This window comes from Suncus etruscus, chromosome 4, assembly GCF_024139225.1.
Source record: "Suncus etruscus isolate mSunEtr1 chromosome 4, mSunEtr1.pri.cur, whole genome shotgun sequence".
NCBI lineage: Eukaryota > Metazoa > Chordata > Mammalia > Eulipotyphla > Soricidae > Suncus > Suncus etruscus.
In genome coordinates, this window is record NC_064851.1 from 153,598,812 (window position 1) to 153,619,377 (window position 20,566).

Consider the following 20,566-nt stretch of genomic DNA (forward strand, 5'->3'; position numbering starts at 1 on the left):
ATTTAATTCTGTAAATTTGGATTCTGTCTCCAAATATTCTGATCCTATTTTCATTTATATGAAATTTAGATATTATGACATTCCAAATAATAATTTAGAGAAAAATCTGTGATAATTATGGGTAAGTTATTTTATGTAAAATAAAATACCTGTATGATTTAAATGTTTCTAATCTTTTACTAAAAATTTTAGGATGATGATTTTACACTACATCTGTATATTCAATTGAAATATATGAGCTTAATTTTACATACCTTTGAAACTTCATTTTATAAACCCTTGAATTCAGCAGTTAACGTGTATATTTTCACCCGCTGAGTACCTTGCTTTAAAATAATCAAAGGGTAGGGACAAAGCTCAGGGCTTACCAAAGTACAATCTTCAGCCCTGCAGTATAGAACAAGGTGCTAAACTTGTTATGGTTATAGTCCAAAAAAACAAGCCAAAATTCCTCAGAAATTTTTGTGCAGCATATTTTTGCAAAATCAGTGCTTGATGTGTTTGCAGAGCATCATATGTTTGACCTGTAAATTAGAAGAACATAGGAAAAAATTATTAGATTAAAATGGCACTAAATAATATATTGAAAATGATTTTAAGGATTAATTACTTTTTACATCATTTGCAATATACCAGAAATAAATATGTTGATTAATTTATTCCATTCCACCATTTTCATATAAAATATTTTATTATCTGTTCTAATAGAATAATAATATTCTATTATCTAAAGAATAATGCATGCATATAGATAATATATACAGATAATTGTAAATTATTTGCTCACACTAACTTATTGCTAGGATATGTTTCCTACTGAGGGAGCAATGGTCACTAACTCATTCCTTTAACTCAAATGATAATATATTTATAAATCTATAAATTTCATGCTCACATATTTGTATTAAGAGTCATTTTACCAAACTTATTTTTGTTTTGTATATCTACCTTAAGGAAACTTATAACTTTGCTATATTCAATATTTAGTAATGTGAAAACCATAGTTATTTTTTAATTTTATTTGCATCAGACTATCTTTCCAGTTTATATTCACTCATCTGTAAAAGATTGTCGATCAGATCCAATTTCAGGTATAAATTCAAGGTATTAATCTTCCCATAATGTCTAATTTGAATTATTTCAATTTCAATAAATTATTCTTGAAAAATATTTCCTCTCAAAATGCTGGTATTTGCAAAAATTACTTAGGAGCATTAAATATTTGATAAATGTATAGCTTTAGAAATAAATATTTGATAAAAATTTCTATGCCAGTTTCACACAATAACAGCCTTATATTTTTAGATTTTTCAATGCCAATACTATATAATTACTATAAATCATGAAACAGGAATAATACACCTGCAAAGGGGTAAGAAACTTAATTTGGTGTTTTTGCATGTAATTTGCACATGGGGTTTTCAGTTTAGAAACTACATACAAACTTTCTTTAATTTCCTTAACTATAACTTTCAAAAATCTTGTGTATTTAAATTATGCAATATTAAACCATGTATAAACATCTTACATAATATGATGCTTAAGAAGTTATTTAATAAGAAAACTGGAAATTGGTAAACTCTTAATTTCAGAAATATTTTTTGCCCCCAGTTCTCTTCTAAATTCTGTGTCCTATCAACTGTGATTTTATTGCAAAACTTTAAAACACCTATGTTTTTAATTAAGATAATTTATCTTTAGATATTTATTAATATAATATTTTAATAAAATAATATTTATATAAGATAGAAATATTTAGGAACTCCTATATGAATCACAGAATTTTTGAATTTAAAATTGTTCTTTTTTCCATTTTTAAATCAATTAACCTTACTTCAACTCCTTAAATTCACTCCTTATGTATTTTCCCATGTATACAATGTGAACAATAGATACTAAAAACTAACATGATGCATCTATCTCTTGATATGCATAAAGTAACACAATATGCAACTTCTTTTTAAAATATCACTCAAATATCTAATTTTGTTTTAACACTATTCCAAGTAAAGTTCCTGTCAATTATATAAAGCTGAATTGTCTTAAGATAGTCAGTATGTATTTGCATATGGAAATGAAGATACAAAGTTGAGTAAACAAAAATACTTACCATCAACTAGAACTTATGTAGATAAAATAATGAAGAATACAAATGACTTCAAATCATTTGAAACTATTATGCAAAAAGATACAAAACGCTTTTACCTGTAACAACAAGACTCTGTCTGGTACTCAGGACTTAATCCTGGCTCTATAGACAGTCATTTTAAAGAGTAGAAGGTACAATATTATAAGGAGAGAAAATTATACATGTTGTGGATTTCATTTCTCCTACAATGTTGAAAGAAAATAAGCACAATGTGAGTCATAGTTATTATTCAGAATAGAAGACATATCAACATATGAAGAATCTACATGCCCTATTTTCTTCTGCATCTTACTCATGCAAATCTAACACACAGAGGCTTTGAAAGAATTAATGATATTGAATTCAGTGATTATAAATTAGAAATAACATACACAATATGATATAATTAGGTCAAAAGGAAACATGAAATGAGTTAACAGCTACTATGCAATTTTATAGAATATAGTATAACTTTAGTCAGTTAAAATATCTTAGTCATTTGAAATATTTATAAAAATAAAATTTCTACCTGTCTATAAATTTGAGTTATACTCGCTACCATACTTTACAAAGAAATATCTTAAAACCAAGGAAAAATTTGTCAAAAACTAAAAAAAAAAATATGAAGTGAAATGCAGACCACTAAAAATAATGAAGTATCTCTGTGTTCTGTGCTTGGGATCCCTAGAATGTAAGGGAGCAAACAGAGTAAGGAGATGAGGAATTTTATATGGTTTTCTAAGAAGGCATGAGGTAACTTGTTTTTGGAATGAGTGGATGCCTTCCCTGTGGATCTCATCAGGGATTTCATAATACTGCTTTTATTAGAGCCAATAGGGGTAGAACAAAGTAAGTCATAAAGTCACATAGGACTTGCAAAAAATATTTCCACCACTGAGCTCCATAAGACCCCAATTTTTATAATATTTCATCAAATTTTTAAAAAAAATTTTATTTAAACCCAATGATTGCAAAGTTGTTCATGATTGAGTTTTAGTCTTACAAGGTACACCACCCATAAATGTTTCCCACCACCAATGTCCCCGTTTTCCCTACCTCCCTGTCATTTGCCTGCTCTCTTTCTTCTCTCTTTCTGTTGCCTTATTTATCCTTTTTAGACACCGTGGTTTATACGGTTATTAATGAAGAAAAACCATGCATATCACTTTATCTCAATCAGTCACCCAGTTATTGTCCCGAGTGATCAGTTCCAACTATGATTGTCATAATGGTCCTTTATCTCCCCTAACTGTACTACTGCTCTATTATATGTGGCAAGTTTCTTATCCAGAAATATGGATATTAGCCTACAAAGATATAAAATACAAAATTAGCTAAGTTTCTCTAACTTATTTTATTACTTTATTGATAAAACAAAAATTATTATTAAGGCATTAAATATAGCTAGAAAATATTTTAAAAATACTAAAAATTGGGGCCAGAGAGACAGCATGGAGATAGGGTGTTTGTCCTTACATTCAGGACAGTGGTTCGAATACCCGGCATCCCCATATGATTCCCCCGAGCATGCCAGAGTGATTTCTGAGTGTAGAGCCAGGAGTAACCCCTGAGTGCTTCTGGGTGTGACCCAATAAATAAATAATAAATTTATAAATAAATAAAATACCAAAAATTAAATGCTCCATAAAAGTCATAAGAAATAGCCAAAGGTATATTGAAATATAAGCTTGTATGTCTAAAAAATGGATAGACAAAGAGAATTCCACAAGAGAAATAGAAGTTAATTGCATATTCATGGAAGCACAAAAACAGAATAAAAAAAGTTCTCATTTGATCATGCCTTGGAAGTTATACAGTATCTAGAAAAAAGCAATACATTTAGAAGACACAAGGAGAAAACAGAGAACATTGCAAGTTAAATGAAAATAGATTTGAAGAGTTTATACGAACACAAAGGAAAAGATAATTCAAGCCACAGTTTGGGATGACAAGGTATCATTTACCTCCCAGACAAGAAGTTTTATTTTCTCTTTTTAGAGAGAAAGAAATTTATACAAAGAAACAGTTTGTTTATATTTATTATTTATTATTATTAATTTCTTTCTACTAAAATATTTAGCATGCCACTTTATCATATCCTGCTGCAGTGTCCTCAACATCAGAAATCTTTATTTTAAAAAAATAGACTGCTGAGGCCAGAGCAGTAGTGTAGCGGTAGGGCGTTTGCCTTGCACATGGCTGACCTAGGATGGACTGTGGTTTGATCCCCAGAGTCCCATATAGTCCCTAAAAAACAAGAGCGATTTCTGAGCGCATAGCCAGGAGTAACCCCTGAACATCACCAGGTGTGGACAAAAAGGGGGGAAAAGATCTCATAAAGATGTTCGAAACAGAACTTATGTTCCAAGCTATCTGACTGCTTTGTAGATTATTTTGAGTTGATATCAATTTGCAGTTCCATGAGAAAATATTTTAACTATTCTAACTTCACTAGAATAATGTAATTTGTTGATATTAGGAGCAATTTATATTATGATCAGAATAAAATGGAAAAACAATTGAGCATTTGGTTTCATGTGTCACTCTTCTCTATTTTATTTATCGTTGCAATTTTTATGGTACCGATACCCAGTTCAGTTCTTCAGATCAGGATATATAGATCCTGACACATCACATTATAGGGTTCAGGTGTGCATTTGAAAGTATTTTTACAGTATTCTTTGTTCTTCTTCTGCTTCCTAAGTATCCCTAAAGTAAAATTTTGTTTCAAATTTAGCAGTATTCCAAATTCACAAATTACTTTTGGATAATCACAATGTTGACAATGATCTGTTTTTATACACATCTTTTTATCATAGGTACCAATGATGATGATGAAGCTATGTATATGTTCTTTTATTTAATTTTGAGTTTTTGGGGGGGTCACACAGCTGACACTCAGAGTTACTCCTGGCTGTGCGCTCAGAAATCGCTCCTAACTTGGATAATCACAATCTGACAATGATCTGTGTTTTTACACATCGTTTTGTCATATGTATCAATGATGTGATGATGAAGCTATGCTTATGTTCTTTTATTTAATTTTGAGGTTTTCTTGGGGGGAACATCGCTGACGCTCAGGGATTACTCCTGGCTATGCGCTCAAAAATCACTCCTGGCTTAGGGGACCATATGGGACTCCAGGAATCGAACCATGGTCTGACCTAGGCTAGCGCTAGCAAGGCAGACACCTTCCCGCTTGAGCCACCACTCCAGCCCCTCTTTTATTTAATTTTGAATGCCAGAAAGTAGAGTTATTACCCAAGTCCCCAAAACATTTTGAATATGTTGGTATATAGTGGTTTCTAAATTATTTTCTAAATCATTTCTAAAATTTAAATAGAATATTTTTGTTTTTAAGTAATTACCTCTTGTTATCATTTAAAAGTATGAGTGTGTGTATGATTTAAGATCTCTATTATATGAATATGCAGATATATGATCCACAATGGTATAAATTAGTAAAAATCGTTTATATTTGTTTAGTTTTTAACTTTTAAAAGTATGTGTTCATGGACATTTTTAAAACAGTTTTCTAATTTTGTAATAAAATAAATCAATATCAGTTATCTTTTTTTTTTTTTTTTTTTTTTTGGTTTTTGGGCCATACCCGGCTATGCTCAGGGGTTACTCCTGGCTGTCTGCATAGAAATAGCTCCTGGCAGGCACGGGGGACCATGTGGGACACCAGGATTCGAACCAACCACCTTAGGTCCTGGATCAGCTGCTTGCAAGGTAAACACCGCTGTGCTATCTCTCCGGCCCCAACAACAGTTATCTTATTTATTTTAAGTTTATAAAGTTTTCTTAAAACTAATCATAAAACATACTTTAAACTATATTAACTTACTTTTGTCTTTCTTTGTCACCTTCTAAAGGCTGGGATTTGAGGAGAAATTAAAGTAGAATTTACTATATCTTTATAAAATTATTTTAACTCCAATTATAATGAATTCTCTAATGTTTTTTTTTTGTTTTTTTGTTTGTTTGTTTGTTTTTGTTTTTTGGCCCACACCCATTTGATGCTCAGGAGTTACTCAGAAATTGCCCCTGGCTTGGGGGACCATATGGGACGCCGGGGGATCGAACCGCAGTCCTTCCTTAGCTAGCACTTGCAAGGAAGACACCTTACCTCTAGCGCCACCTCACCGGCCCCTAACGTTTTACATTTACTTTTTCATGTTAAATTTTAAATTTATTTTTTAAATTTTCAAAGCCCTGTGTACTCTGTCTTTCACATTTTAAACACAATAAAATATTAAAAATTACATTATCATATCTAAAGGAAAAGAAGATAGGTGATTTATGCTATACAGATGGGTGATTTATGCTATACAGACTCTATATTATAGTCCCAATTTATAGTAATTTAGGAAGTGTGATAGAATAAACACAGATTTCAGACAAGAGGAATAGAATTAAGAATGCTGAGACAGAACTTCAGTTAAGTGGATTTTAGCAAAGGAATATAAAGGAGCAAATAGTGTGAGAAACAGGATAGTACCATGAGTAAAGAAAAGAAATCTAAACTCCCATCTGATGCACAAAAGCCCATTCAAAATAGATTAAAGACCTCATCATCGGACCTGAAATCATAAGTTATATTGAGGAAAACAAAAAACATCATAACATTGAATTGAGAGATAAATTCAACAACTCAATGCAATTAGCCAAGCAAAGGGAAGTGGAAGATAAACAAATTAGACTACATCAAATTAAAATGCTTCTGCATGACCAAAGAAATTATGACTTAAATAAAAATATTCTGTAGACTAAAACAAAATATTTTCCCATCACTCAAAAATCTATTGGTTAATATCAAAGATATAAAATGCATTTATAAAATTAAAAAAATGAGAAGAGATGAATAGACACTCCAGTAAATAGTATATATACATGGTCTGTGATCCTCCAATTTCTACACCCAACCTCAGCCATTTCAAAGGGCTGAACTCTATACTACCTGATCACATAAAATATTACATGGTTCACAATTATACTTCCTATCATGACAATTAGATGGGCAAAGAAGTAAATGAATAATTCTCAACCTAATTTAATGGAAATTCCCTGGAGGGGTAATCTCAAAGACTCACACTCAGTATAGTGGGAACACAGTCATCCCCATTATAAAACAAATAAAAGCTCACTAAGATTTATGCCAAAAATATAGTTAAGCAGGTTAGACCTTTGCCTTGCATGCAGCTGACTGAGGTTCAATCTCTGTTATACTTTATGATCTCCTGAGCCTTCCAGGAGTACTTTCTGAGTTTATTGTCAGAACCCCTGAGTCATGACAGGTATGGTCCAAAAAACAAACTCAAAAGAGCCCACTAAGATCAATGAGTGAAAACAGTAGGATAGAGGGCTCATCCAGAAATAACCAATTCTATAACTCCTCAAAGATTTTAGTGACACCATTGTAAGGATGTTTAATAAGGTCAAAGAAGCAATGGAAAAGGTAGCCAGAAAAATCATGAAAAATAGAGCTGAAATGAGAAAAAAACAGAAATGAACAGTGTGGTAGTTAATATAAAAATGTCATAGGGTCTTGGATCTGAATCTGTATCCCCAAGGTTCCAACCACAATTTGCCACTCTCTTTCTTAAACTCTAGGCCTAACCCATTTCCTGTCCTGATGTACATCTGCCCTCTCATCCTAGAACCATAATGCTACTATGTCTGCACAAAAGCATTCCAATTTACATTTGATATTTCCAGAAAAATGATATTTCTAGGCAAATGGAACTAGCACTTCTTACTCTCAGAAAATATACAGCCACAAAACTCAGTCAACCAAACCAAGTATTTAGGTAGCAATTTTCTCACACTCAAGTAATCCTGCATGTTTAGGAAAGTAACATGTGAGATAAATATATTAGACACTTTTTGTATACTCAATTCAATATATCACTTTCCTAATAACTGGGAACTTAAAACTCTACAATTCCAACCCAGAAAATGCGAAGAGCAACAGGGAAACTATTGAGGTCAACTGTAGACAAATAAAAGAAGAGAAACATAGGCAAATTTGCAATCCCATCAAAATGCCAGAATCTAGGAGATGAGTTAAAATCAAAATGTAATGCTTTACAAGAGATAGCACAGTGGCGTTTGCCTTGCAAGCAGCCGATCCAGGACCAAAGGTGGTTGGTTCGAATCCCGGTGTCCCATATGGTCCCCCGTGCCTTCCAGGAGCTATTTCTGAGCAGACAGCCAGGAGTAACCCCTGAGCACCGCCGGGTGTGGCCCAAAAACCAAAAAAAAAAAAAAAAAAAAATAGAAATCAAGTAGGCACTAGCAGAAAAATTAAGCAATCAATAGATGAGCAATTCAACTAACTCGAAAAAGACCTCTTAAAGGGGCTGGAGCAGTGGCACAGAGGTAAGACATTTGCCTTGCATGCGGCTGACCTAGGACGAACCTAGTGTAATAGGTCCCTTCTGTGTATAGCTTGATGTAGATTGCTTATCTTGATTCTGTTGTTGACTTTGGGTTTGGTGTAGACACAATAAATATTGCATCGCCAAACAGTGCAAGATTTTTGTTCACAAACTTAGTAAAACACATAGATGAAACATGATAGAAAAAAAGATACTTCAATATGACACTCACACCTCTGGATAGACCAGTAGGCAGAATATCAGTAAGGGCATAAGATCCCTGAATGAGAAACTAGAAGATCTGGCACTAATGGACATATATAGCGCTCCCATTCCCAAAAAACTGAATAGACATTCTTCTCTAGAGCACATGGATCATTCTTCAAGGACAAACCACATTTTAACTTATAAGCATAACTTTAAAAAAAGATATGTTTATGTAGGCCTTTTCCCTCACCCTAATAAATGCTTGCAAAGTTATAAATTTTCCTCTTATACTGTTTTTGCTGTGACCCACAAGTTCTGATAATTCATTCTTTCACTCTCATTTGTTTCCAGGAATCTTTTGATTTCTTCCTTGATTTTGTTTCTAACCCACTTGTTGTTTAGCAGTGAGCTGCTTAATTTTCAAGTGTTAAAATTTGTTTCTCCTTGTATGTTTGTATTTCAATACTATTTGTGCATGGTTGCCACAGCATGCAGCATAGATGTCTCCATTATTAGGGGAAGCACACACCAGACGTGTCTATTGGCTTTCCTGGTGCATTGAGCTGAAATTCCCTCAAGAATATTTTGACCAGCAGGCCCGTTGGTGGAATCAATCATAATCCCTGCGTGGATTACTGGCTATATTTCTGTTATATTCATGACATGGCGGTGACATTATATATCTCTTTTCATTTGGCTTTGTCTCCCTTGCGAAACTACAGACCAAAATTCAGCCTCAGTCATTGTGAACTCAGAGAAATTTCAGTACCAAGAGGTGCTATTTCCCCACTGGCTAAGTATATTTGCAACTCAAAGACAGTCCAGCCAGCCACCTACCTGCAACTTGATTTTCTGTTTTCAGCTTTTAGGTAGTAAACAAACAGCTCCTATCTTTCTTGCATTTTACTATTCAGGTAGGCTGCAATATTGTAGCAAAACCAGTTTCTCCTTCGTTGTTATAAGAACATCCTTTCTAAACTAGAACACCCCCTTATGTCACTTCCTTACCTTTTAGCTTGGGATTCTTTTCACCTGTATTGGCTAGTGTTTTGATATGTATATTCTAGGGCCTGCTATCATTGTCTTTCTTCTCCTAAGATTCCCTGCCCTTTGTTTTCTCGGAAATACTTTGCATACCAGAGTTGTGCTTAAATGTCATCAGCTGAAAAGTAAATTTGTCTAATGTCTATTGCAGACGAGGGTCGCCATACAATGCATTTTGTGGTCTCATTATTTCATATTTCATATTCGTCCGTTTTGTGTACCCGCTTTCTTTCGTGAAGGAATTTTCGTCCCCACTAGAAAATACTGAAACACAGGACGCCTGCAGCACATGGTGGTCTCAGAATATAGTTGTTATAATTTGTATCCTCTTGATTTATGAAGATATGTTTTGTTGCCCAGCGGGTGGTTTATCATAAAGAATGTCACGAGAATTGGAGAAGAATGTGCATCCAGCTTTCAGGGGATGGAAAACCCTAAATATGCCTACTAAGCCATTCCCTTCCATTCCTGCCTTCAAAGCTGTTATATCTTTGTTAAGTTTTAGCCTGGTTGATCTATCAAGAGTTAACAGAGTGGTGTTGAAGTCTCCCACAACTATTATATTGCTATTAATGTCCTTCTAGTCTATTATCAGTTGGTTTAAGTATTTTGCTTGCCCCTCACTAGGTGCATCTATTAAACTGAAACGCTTTTGCACCTCAAGTAAAACAGTGACTAGGATAAAAAGACTACCCATAAAATGGGAGAAGCTTTTCACCCAATACTCCTATGATAAGAAGTTAATATCTAAGATATAGAAAGAATTGGTAAATCTCTGCAACAAAAAATCATCTAAACCAATCCAGAAATGGGGAGAAGAAATAAACAGACATTTTCTAAAAGAAAAAATACAAATGACCAACAGGCACACACAAAAAAATGTTCCTCATAAATAATCATCAAGGAGATACAAATTGAAACAACAATAGATATCTCACACCATAAAATTAAGAACAATCAGTGCTGGAATGGATGCAGGGAGAAAGGGATTCTCATTCACTGTTGGTGGGATTGCAAATTGGTACAGCTTTTTTGGAAAGCAACATGGACATTCTTCAACAAACTGGAAATTGAGCTCCAATTGATCCAGCAATATTACTTCTAGATATATACCCAAGAAACCTAAAAAACACAATACAAAAATGACCTCCCATCATAATAAGAACATTTTTGTGTTTGGTTATTAAATTAATTTGAGTCTCATAATTTCACTGTTACTGACTCTGGCTTGTATATTTAGTTCTGCCCGTTGTTAGCACCATAATTGCATCTAGACTCATTGCTCTTTTCCCCACCATTTCATATATGTCCTTCTCCTTCACTTTGTTTCTTTCCTATTCCTCACTATACTCTGGGGCCAAAAGTATTATAGACAATGTCAATTTAAGACCTTGCATTTCTTCATGTCGTTATTCTAAGTACCATATATAAGTGTAATATAGCCCTGGCCCCTATTAAGTTTTATCACCATATCCACCATTTTATTCTGACCCATGATGTTTCACTTGTTTGCTTTACATCTAAAGGAAACTCCTTTTGATTTCCTTCCTTGATCTTGCTGTTTTTAAAATTACTATTTTACTTTTGTGAATATGATGTACTAAAATTATTTTCGATTGGGTTTCTCTTGAGTAGTACCCTTTGTGTCTCTTGAATGTGGGTGCCTGCACTCCTCAACTTATTGAATTTGGCACTTGAATTTCTCAACTCTGGTCATTTCTCACCTTGATTTATTGCACAAATGATTTTTTATTAGCATCATCTTTCTCTTCCTCATAAATTCCTGTAATTCTTATGCTCCACCTCTTGAACTCATCCTCTGTGATATATATATTTTTGGTATTTTTTAATTTTGTTTCTTTTTAGTTTCTTTATTTTCATCTTAGAGCCAATTGTCTTTATTATAAAAGCAGCTATTACTCTTTTGCCCAGACCTTTCACTAAGATTTATTTTTTAATGTTAGTCTCTTCATTTCTGTCATTTCTGATTATATTTTTCTCATTTATGCTCTCTTAGTTTCTTGAACTTACAGACTGACTACCTATGTCATTCTTCCTTGAAACTCATTAAATATACTCAGCATGTAATCTCTGAAATCCTTATCTAAGAGATTTTAGAACTAGTTAGTACTAAGAGTGCTTCCACTCAATAAGATTGATGGAATTCTATAATGCTTCCCTCATTGTTTCTGTAGCAGTCTTAGTTTAAGACGTTATAATTTATAACTGTAATATAGCTCTGACCCTGTTAAGTTTTATCCCTCTACAAGAGATATCTCTGAAAGAATTATATATGTGTTGGCTTTTCTTTCCTGATGGAGCTTTCCAACCAACTTTGTTATTAATAGCCAATTATTTGGAGTTTCAGAGGAAGATTAGATAAAGATTTTCAATGCTATTGTCCCTTTATCTTCTCTAGCTATAATTTAAGGTTCTATAATTATTTTAGCTATACAGCTATCATTGTGATTTTTATGGATACATTTTATTGAAGCTAGTGTTGTGCTAATATGAGTTGTGTTTATGAGCATTGAAGCCCCCTCCAATCTTTGAGTTTACTGCTAGAGACCAATGTGTACTTGCTATAATTTGTGGAGGTGGAAAGTAGAAAAAAAAGGAACTGAATTTGAGATTGTTCTAGCAAAAGTACAACATGAAGGTGAAACTCAGGTCATTGTTCCTCAAGTTGTCATTCAGTTAAGAACACCTTTTGTGCTTCTTACAGTTCCTGAAATATTGGTTGGAATAATTATATTTTATCACTCAAAATTTAGTGTTTTGCAAAACAGGCTGATGAGATTGGAATGATGCCTTTTAAAAATGCTCCCAAAAGGTTACCTCTGCTTGACACCTGGTGACCTTGATGAAATTATATGGAAATAGTTTCATTTCACTAATTACCTAGTGAGTTCAACCCTTAGTGATTGTTTTCATCATTGATTGTTTCCTTGGCAAAATATTTTTTCAACCTAGCAACTTTGTTAGTATAGTAGGTAAAATTATGTTTGTCTTATATCTCTAGCTGACTGTCAACGGTAAAATGTCAATTCAGTGAGCCAATATTTATTAATGGGCAAGTCACAAATTTGATATGTATTATATTTATTAAATGGGCAAGTCACAAATTTGATATGTATTACCAGGTAAATATTTCCCAAAGGACCTGAATATGGTCATGATCTTTCTGTATTATGGTGGGGGTTTTGTTTGGGGGGATTGGAGGGGGGCTATGTGGTAGGGTTAGATTACAAACTGTGGTTCTCTGGGCCTATTCTTGGCTCTACATTCCAGGATGATTCATGGAGTGTTTGAGGAAATATATGTGGTGCTGTGGATCAAACCTAGGTGAAAAGTACCAGCTTTTGATTGTCAGCTTCTTAAAAATATTTATTTCCAAAGTTTACAACAGTATAAAACATCAAATCATGACAATTCCAAGGCTCAAATCTAAAGGCTAGCCCTTTCTCTTGCATTTTGTAATTCTTTAACATGCAGAATTCATTACATAAAGAAAAAATGCATCGTTCATTCATTCATTGGAAGATATCAACAATATTACTAACTCCATTAAATATTCAATAATTGTGGCCCGAGCAGTGGTGCAAGCAGTAGGGCTTTTGCTTTGCATGCAATGACCTAAGACAGACCGAGGTTTGATCCCTCAGTGTCCCATATGGTCCCGCAAGCCAGGAGCAATTTCTGAGTGCAAAGCCAGGAGTAATCCCTGAGCATCACTGGTGTGGCCCAATAAAACAAAAAAAAAGACTAATTCCATAATTATTGCATTTAATCTTTTATAATATATAATACTAATAATACCAGAGAAAAGCTGGAAACTGATTATTGAATATGTGAATTAATAAACTAATCTGAATTTGTGAACACATTCTCTGTAACATTTAATAATTATTATTTTATTGAAACTATTGTGCTTTACAAAGTTATTGATATTTGGGTTTTAGACATAAAATGTTTAAGCACTAATCTAACCACTACAATCAATGTTTCTTTATCAATGTTCCCCAAAACTAGCCCACACCTCTCCTGCTTCCACCCAGCCTGTCATCAAAACAGGCAACTTTTTAAGTTGGGGTCGCCTATTTTACTGTTGTTGACTCCATAGTTTGGGATATTTATTTCTGTCCTTACTTAACATCACCAATGTATCTGAATCCCCTTGATACCTGTCACCTACAATTTCACACCAGTTTTTCCTCCTATACTCTAGGGCTAAGGGTGTTTTAGAGAACCCCATTTAGATCTTGCATTCCCTCATGTATTTATACCGCATATATGTGATATTATCTTGTGATTATCCTCTTTATTCTGGCTTACTTCATTTAATATGATACTTCGAGGCTTTACATTTCAGCTTTTACAAAGTTCATATTTTGTTTTACCAAGAAAATTTATGTAAAAGATACTTTAGTTGCTGCTCAAATAAAAGATACTTAAGTTCTATAAATCATGGTCAGAAATTATTTAGATTATTCCTCATAAATGTTATGTTATTATTGTCTTCTATAAATACTATTTAAAAATACATAATATACTTTATCATTTCCAATAAATAATGTAAAAAAACCTCACAAGTTTGGGGCCAGAGAAATAGTACAAAAAGTAGAATACTTGCTGTGCATGTGACTTACTCCTGTTCAATACCCAGAACTACATGTCTTCCCTGAGTACCACAATGATTAATTCCTAGGCATAGAATCAGAGGCAGATTTTTTTCATGTGTCTTTTGGTCATTTGTATTTCTTGTTTGACAAGTGTCTGTTCATTTCTTCTCCCCATTTCCTGATGGGGTTAGATGTTTTTTTTTTCTTGTGAAGTCTGTCAGAACCTTGTATATTTTGGATATTAGCCCCTTATCTGATGGGTATTGGGTGAATAATTTCTCCCATTCAGTGGGTGGCTCGTGTATCCTAGGCACTATTTCCTTTGAAGTGTAGAAGTTTCTCAGCTTAATATATTCCCATCTGTTTATCTCTGTTTCCACTTGTTTGGAGAGTGCTGTTTCCTCCTTGAAGATGCCTTTAGTCTCAATGTCATGGAGTATTTTACTTATGTGTTGTTCTAAATATCTTATGGTTTCAGATCTGATATCAAGATCTTTAATCCATTTGGATTTTACCTTTGTACATGGTGTTAGCTGAGGGTCTGAGTTCACTTTTTTGCAAGTAGCTAACCAGTTGTGCCACACCACTTGCCCGTTTATCAATAATCACTAATAATCAAGGAGATGAAAATCAAAACAACAAGGAGGTATCATCTCACACCACAGAGACTGGCACATATTACAAAGAACAAGAACGATTGGTGCTAAAGAGGATGTGAAGAGAAAGGAACTCTCATTCACTGCTGGTGGGAATGCCATCTTGTCCAGCCTTCATTGAAAAAAATATGGAGACTCCTAAAAAAACTGGAAATTGAGTCCCATATGATCCAGCTATACCATTCCTAGGGAAATACACTAGGAACACAAAAATACAATTCCAAAATCTCTTTCTCACACCTGTATTCATTGCAGTGCTATTTACAATAGCCAGACTTTGGAAACAACCAAGATGCCCTTCAACAGATAAATGGCAAAAAAAAACCTGTGGTATATATACACAATGGAATATTATGCAGCCTACAAGAGAGATGAAGTCATGAAATTTTCCTATACATGATGCATATGGAATCTAGCATTCTGAATGAAATAACTCAGAGGGGGAGAGAGAGACACAGAATATCACTCATCTATAGGTTTTAAGAAAACTAAAAGACATTTTTGTAATAATTCTCAGAAACACTAAGGATGAGGGCTAGAAGGTCCAGCTCATGATAGGAAGCTCACCACAAAGAGTTGTAAGTGCAGCAACAGATATAACTACACTGACAACTAACATAACAATGTGAATGAATGATGGCAGTAGAAAGCCTGTCTCAAATACAGGTGGGGTTGAGTAGGGAGGTGGAAGACTGGGGCATTGGTGTTAGGAAGGTTGCACTGGTAAAGGGGGTGTTCTTTATTTGGCTGAAACCCAACTACAATCATGTTTGTAATTAAATTGTATAAATAAAGATATAAAAAAAGAATCAGAGACAGAACTAACTACAGAACACTTCTAGATGTGGTCTTGAAGAAAAAGAAAAGTATATATACATAATATAACTTCTTGATTTATTTACCCAGTTAGTCATTTGGATTGTTTCAATAGCTTGGTTATTGTACTGTGTGATGATGTACATAGGTGTGTGTATATACGATTTCTAATGAATGCTTTTGGTGTTCTGAGGTTAGATTTTAAGTATCTTTGGGATCTTCATAGAGGGATGTTGATCCACTCACTGATGATACGTGTGATGTTCATTATGTGCATGAGAAACCAATATTCAGAGTATTTTAAACCACAAAATTTCAATCAATAATTTTTTTTAAAAAAGAAAAGTTTAAAAGGTAAAAGAAAGGAGAAAGAAATAGAGAAGAAAAATGTCTGCCTCAGAGGCAGGCAGGAGAGAGGATGGGAGGGAAATTGGGGACATTGGTGACAGGAAATGTGTAATTGTGAAGGGTATTGTACAATGTATGATTAAAACTAATTAGGAACAACCTCACAATTGTGAAAAAAAGAAAAACTATATGTATTATAACAACCTTGTAACCATGATATTTAAATTTTTTTTTGTCTTGGGGCCACACCCGGTGACACTAAGGAGTTACTCCTGGCTATGTGCTCAGAAATCACTCTTGGCTTGGGGGACCATAAGAAACTTCAGGGATCAAATCATGGTTCGTCCTTGGTCAACCGCCATGTAAGGCAAATACCATCCCGCTGAGCCACCATTCCAGCCCCTAAATAATTATTTTTTAAATAGATAAAAGTCACCAGTTCTTAAAAGACCTCTAATAATGGACAGTTTATGTAACATTAATCAGAAATGTGGGTGCATTTATACTTTTTATTATATTTAGAGAAGTTTTTGAGAGGAAAAAGAGTAGAAAAGAAAAAATAAATATCAGCATTTATTGGTACTCTGAAATTATTCATGTACTAACATTAGAATAACTTCACAGTTTTGACAAAGCATGACTGTAGTATCTTTCAAGATATGCAATCCCCTGTACACTGCCAAATGTGACCTTGAGCACAGAACCTGAGTACCACTGAGTATAGCTCCTTAAAAACAATAACTATCATTGGCCACTCTCACAAACTATATCCACATTACCCAAGGTATGACCCCAAGTACCAGTATTTCACCTCAACAGGTAACATATTTTCAGCTCAGAATTATTCCCTTGTCATACCAGGGACTCCTTGAAATCTTGCCAAAACCCTTTTCAATGCCCCGGTCACATCTCTGTTTCTCAAGCTGTAGATAAGAGGGTTTAACAGTGGAGTGATAATGGTGTAAAAGGCAGAAAATACCTTATCTTTGACTGGAGTGTGGTAGGATTGAGGAAGCATATATGTGTACAAAGCAGCACCATAGAACAATGTCACTACAGTTATGTGTGATGAGCATGTGGCAAAGGCTTTCTTCTTTCCTTCCGCTGATTTCATCTGATGAACTGTGATGAGAACCCGAGCATATGAAGCAATAACCACAGAAAATGGAATCAGCAACATCATCACACAGCAAATGTACATAACCATTTCATAAGCAGCTTTGTCACCACAAGCCAGTCTAAGCATGGTTGGTGCCTCACAGAAGAAGTGATTAATCTTGTGGGAAGCACAGAATGGGAGCGTCATAGTGATTGGAGTGAGAAGGAAGCTGTCCAAAGCACCACCAAACCAAGAACTTGCCAAGATCATCCAACAAATTCTCTGATTCATGAGCACAGGGTAACGCAGAGGGTTGCATATAGCCACGTAGCGGTCATAAGCCATAAGTCCAAGGAGGAAAAACTCAGCACCCACAAATCCCATGTAGAGAAAGTACTGGACTGTACAGGACACAAAGGATATAGTTCCTTTTCCCAACAAATAATCAACCAGCATTTTGGGCACAATGGTGGATATGTACATCATGTCAATGAAAGAGAGGTGCTTAAGTAGAAAGTACATAGGTGTGTGGAGGTGAGGGTCTATGTATATCAAGAAGATCATGACTCCGTTGGCCATAATGGCCATAAAGAAAATGGCACAAATGATGCTGAAAAGGAAGGCTGATGCTTTATTGTTACTGAAGAGACCTGTAAAGGTGAAGTCACTGGAAAATGTCATATTATCTTCATCCATGGTGTTGTTGGAACTTTCTTTAAGGTAAATGGAGGCAGTATAATATTAATGAAAAATATAGTAAATAAAATGAACCATTAACATTTCCATATTAGCATCAATTTAGCCTATATATGCTTCTAAATATATACATATATTTATATAGATATGTAAATCTCATATCATGTGTTGCTTGTGAGAGACAAGAGAAAAGTTTTAAATTCTTCTTTGACCATTTCTTCCTGTTGGAGGCCAGTTCCAATGTTTGTTTCTCAAATATACAGTTGTCAATAATGTTTATTAAAGGAATTAAATTATTACACAAGATGTGTAACCCCAGAGAGCATTCAAAAATAGAATTGTATTGTATATTAGTGTGTACACATATATATACTATTAAAACAATTAATACACTGATATCAAATTCAGTGAGATGTTTTAATGAAATGTAAAATTTAAAAATAACTATAAACCAGGGCCAGAGTGGTGGCATGGAGTAGTAAGGCATCTACCTTGCCAGCGTTAGCCTAGGACTGACTGTGGTTCAAGCCCTGTTTTCCCATATGGTCCCCCAAACCAGGAGCAATTTCTGAGCACATCTCCAGAAGTAGCCCCTGAATGTCATGGGGTGTGGTCCAAAAATAACCCTAAATAAATAAATAACTATAAACCCATCTAGCCTTGTCTACTAATTCCCATTAAATTGTAGATAAAATGAGAATCTTTGTTGTTGTTGTTGTTGATGTTGTTTTTGGTTTTTGGTTTTGGGGCCACAACCAGGATGCTCAGGGGTTACTCCTGGCTATGCTCTCAGAAATCACTCTTGGCTTAGGGGACCATATGGGACGCCGGGGGATCGAACCAAGGTTCATCCAAGGCGAATGCCCTACCACTGCACCACAGTTACAGTCCCTAATATAATAATTTTTAATGGAATGTAGTGTATTAACCAGAATTAAATCATAATATTGTCTACTTGATAAATGATTATTCTTTTTTTCCTCCTTTTATTTGTTGACCTCATAATACATATTATCCTTTATTTTTACTTGCAGTACTGTAAGTTGTGAAGTATTATAAGCTATAAGAACACTATTGTGAATAATTGAGAAAGTTCATGAAATAGTACAGCATTTAGGACATATACATTTATGATTGGGCCCTAGAGACTCCCAAGTATAAAGTAAGTGACCCTGGTGGTCAGAGATCAAGTAGGTTCTAAGGAGCACCATACCCTCAAAACCTAGCATTGAATTATTGGCCCAGTTGGCTGAGTATTACTGGGAGTGACTCCTGGAGTTACTGAACTCTGCTTGGTAGGCCTTCCAAAACAAAGAAGTAGGGAAACAAAGGAGTAATTGTTTTATGTGACACAAATAATGGGCAGTGGCAAGTAAAATAAATGATAGCAATATTTCTGAATAATAATAAAGGTTATAAGGAAATTTTTAAATTGGAAAATGAAGAATGACAAAAAAGAAAAGGTATGTGAAAATCTGGGGTAAGAGTGTTGTGTGTGCTCTCTTCAGCAGCACATATACTAAAATTGGAACGATACAGAGATTAGCATGGCCCCTGCGCAAAGATGACACGCAAATTTATGAAGCGTTCCATATTAAAAAAAAAAAAGAGTGTTCTTGTAGAGTAATGGCAAATTTAAAATGCCTAAAACGAAAAGAATTTTGTTATATTCAGAATAGTTCTGGAAGTGCTTAGTATATGAGGTAATTAGTGAGGTGAAAATTGTCAGAATCTAATGTTTGTAGGACAAAGTAAAAAGGCTAAAATATTACCTGCAGAAATGAGATGCAACTAAAAATTAAGATACAGCTTATAATTAGCTTAAAACTTAAAATATATTTATTAATTTCCCCCTTTTATACACTTATATAAATGAGTGTTTTCATTTTATTCTACATTTTGTGTTCAAATAATTAACAAGAAAAAATTATATCTATAATAATCTGTAGTCCAGGTTCTGTTTGCTGTAACAAGAGTTTCACCCAGTTGCTTTTTGTTTTGTTTCATTTTGTTTGCAGTCACACCCAGCAATGCTCAAAAGAGACTCCTGGTTCTGCCATCAAAAATTACTTCTTGGGGGCTGGAGAGATAGCATGGAGGGTAGGGCGTTTGCCTTTCATGCAAAAGGTCATCGGTTCGAATCCCGGCATCCCATATGGTCCCCCGAGCCTGCCAGGAGCGATTTCTGAGCTTGAAGCCAGGAGTAACCCCTGGGCGCTGCCGGGTGTGACCCAAAAACCAAAAAAAAAAAAAAAAAAAATTACTTCTTGCTGTGATTGGAAGAAATACTGATATGCTGGGGAAAGAACCTGAGTCTGGAGTGTGCAAAGAAAGCTCCCACCCTATTGTATTATCTCTTCATTTCTGGTTTAAAAGATATCCTACCCCTGTTTATATCAGAAAAAAAAATCCTGTTTTGATGCACTAATTTTAACATAAAAATGTAACATCTGATTAAAATTTCTAAAAGACCAAGTTTGAGGAAAATATAAAAAATCTTTCTAATGTTAGATTAAAGAAATGAGTATAATTGTTATTGATGTGTGATAAATATGTAAAGAAAATAA

At 34.2% G+C, this 20,566-nt stretch overlaps 1 protein-coding gene and 1 non-coding gene across 2 annotated transcripts; one reads left to right on the plus strand and one right to left on the minus strand.

Moving 5' to 3' along the window:
* Positions 1-8,061: 8,061 nt before the first annotated feature.
* On the minus strand, positions 8,062-17,999 carry LOC126007279 (olfactory receptor 2T6-like). The gene is made up of 4 exons (XM_049772725.1): positions 17,080-17,999; positions 14,392-14,402; positions 12,601-12,621; positions 8,062-8,123 (listed from the first exon to the last, which is right to left on the minus strand). Exons 1-4 carry the CDS (start codon positions 17,997-17,999, stop codon positions 8,062-8,064), a joined length of 1,014 nt encoding a protein of 337 aa, XP_049628682.1.
* A 1,495-nt stretch (positions 18,000-19,494) lies between these two features.
* On the plus strand, positions 19,495-19,598 carry LOC126007429 (U6 spliceosomal RNA). The gene has a single exon (XR_007495002.1). It is a non-coding gene; the product is annotated as a U6 spliceosomal RNA (small nuclear RNA).
* The last annotated feature ends 968 nt before the right edge of the window (positions 19,599-20,566 follow it).

What these genes read in the sequence shown, in the direction of transcription:
- LOC126007279 (XM_049772725.1), bottom strand. Translation starts at nt 17,999, where the DNA reads ATGGATGAAGATAATATGACATTTTCCAGTGACTTCACCTTTACAGGT. An exon ending in TCACCAGGTGTCAAGCAGAG is followed by an intron (nt 8,124 to 12,600) that starts GTAACCTTTTGG and finishes ATTTGTCTACAG; the next exon opens with TTGACCTCAATAGTTTCCCT.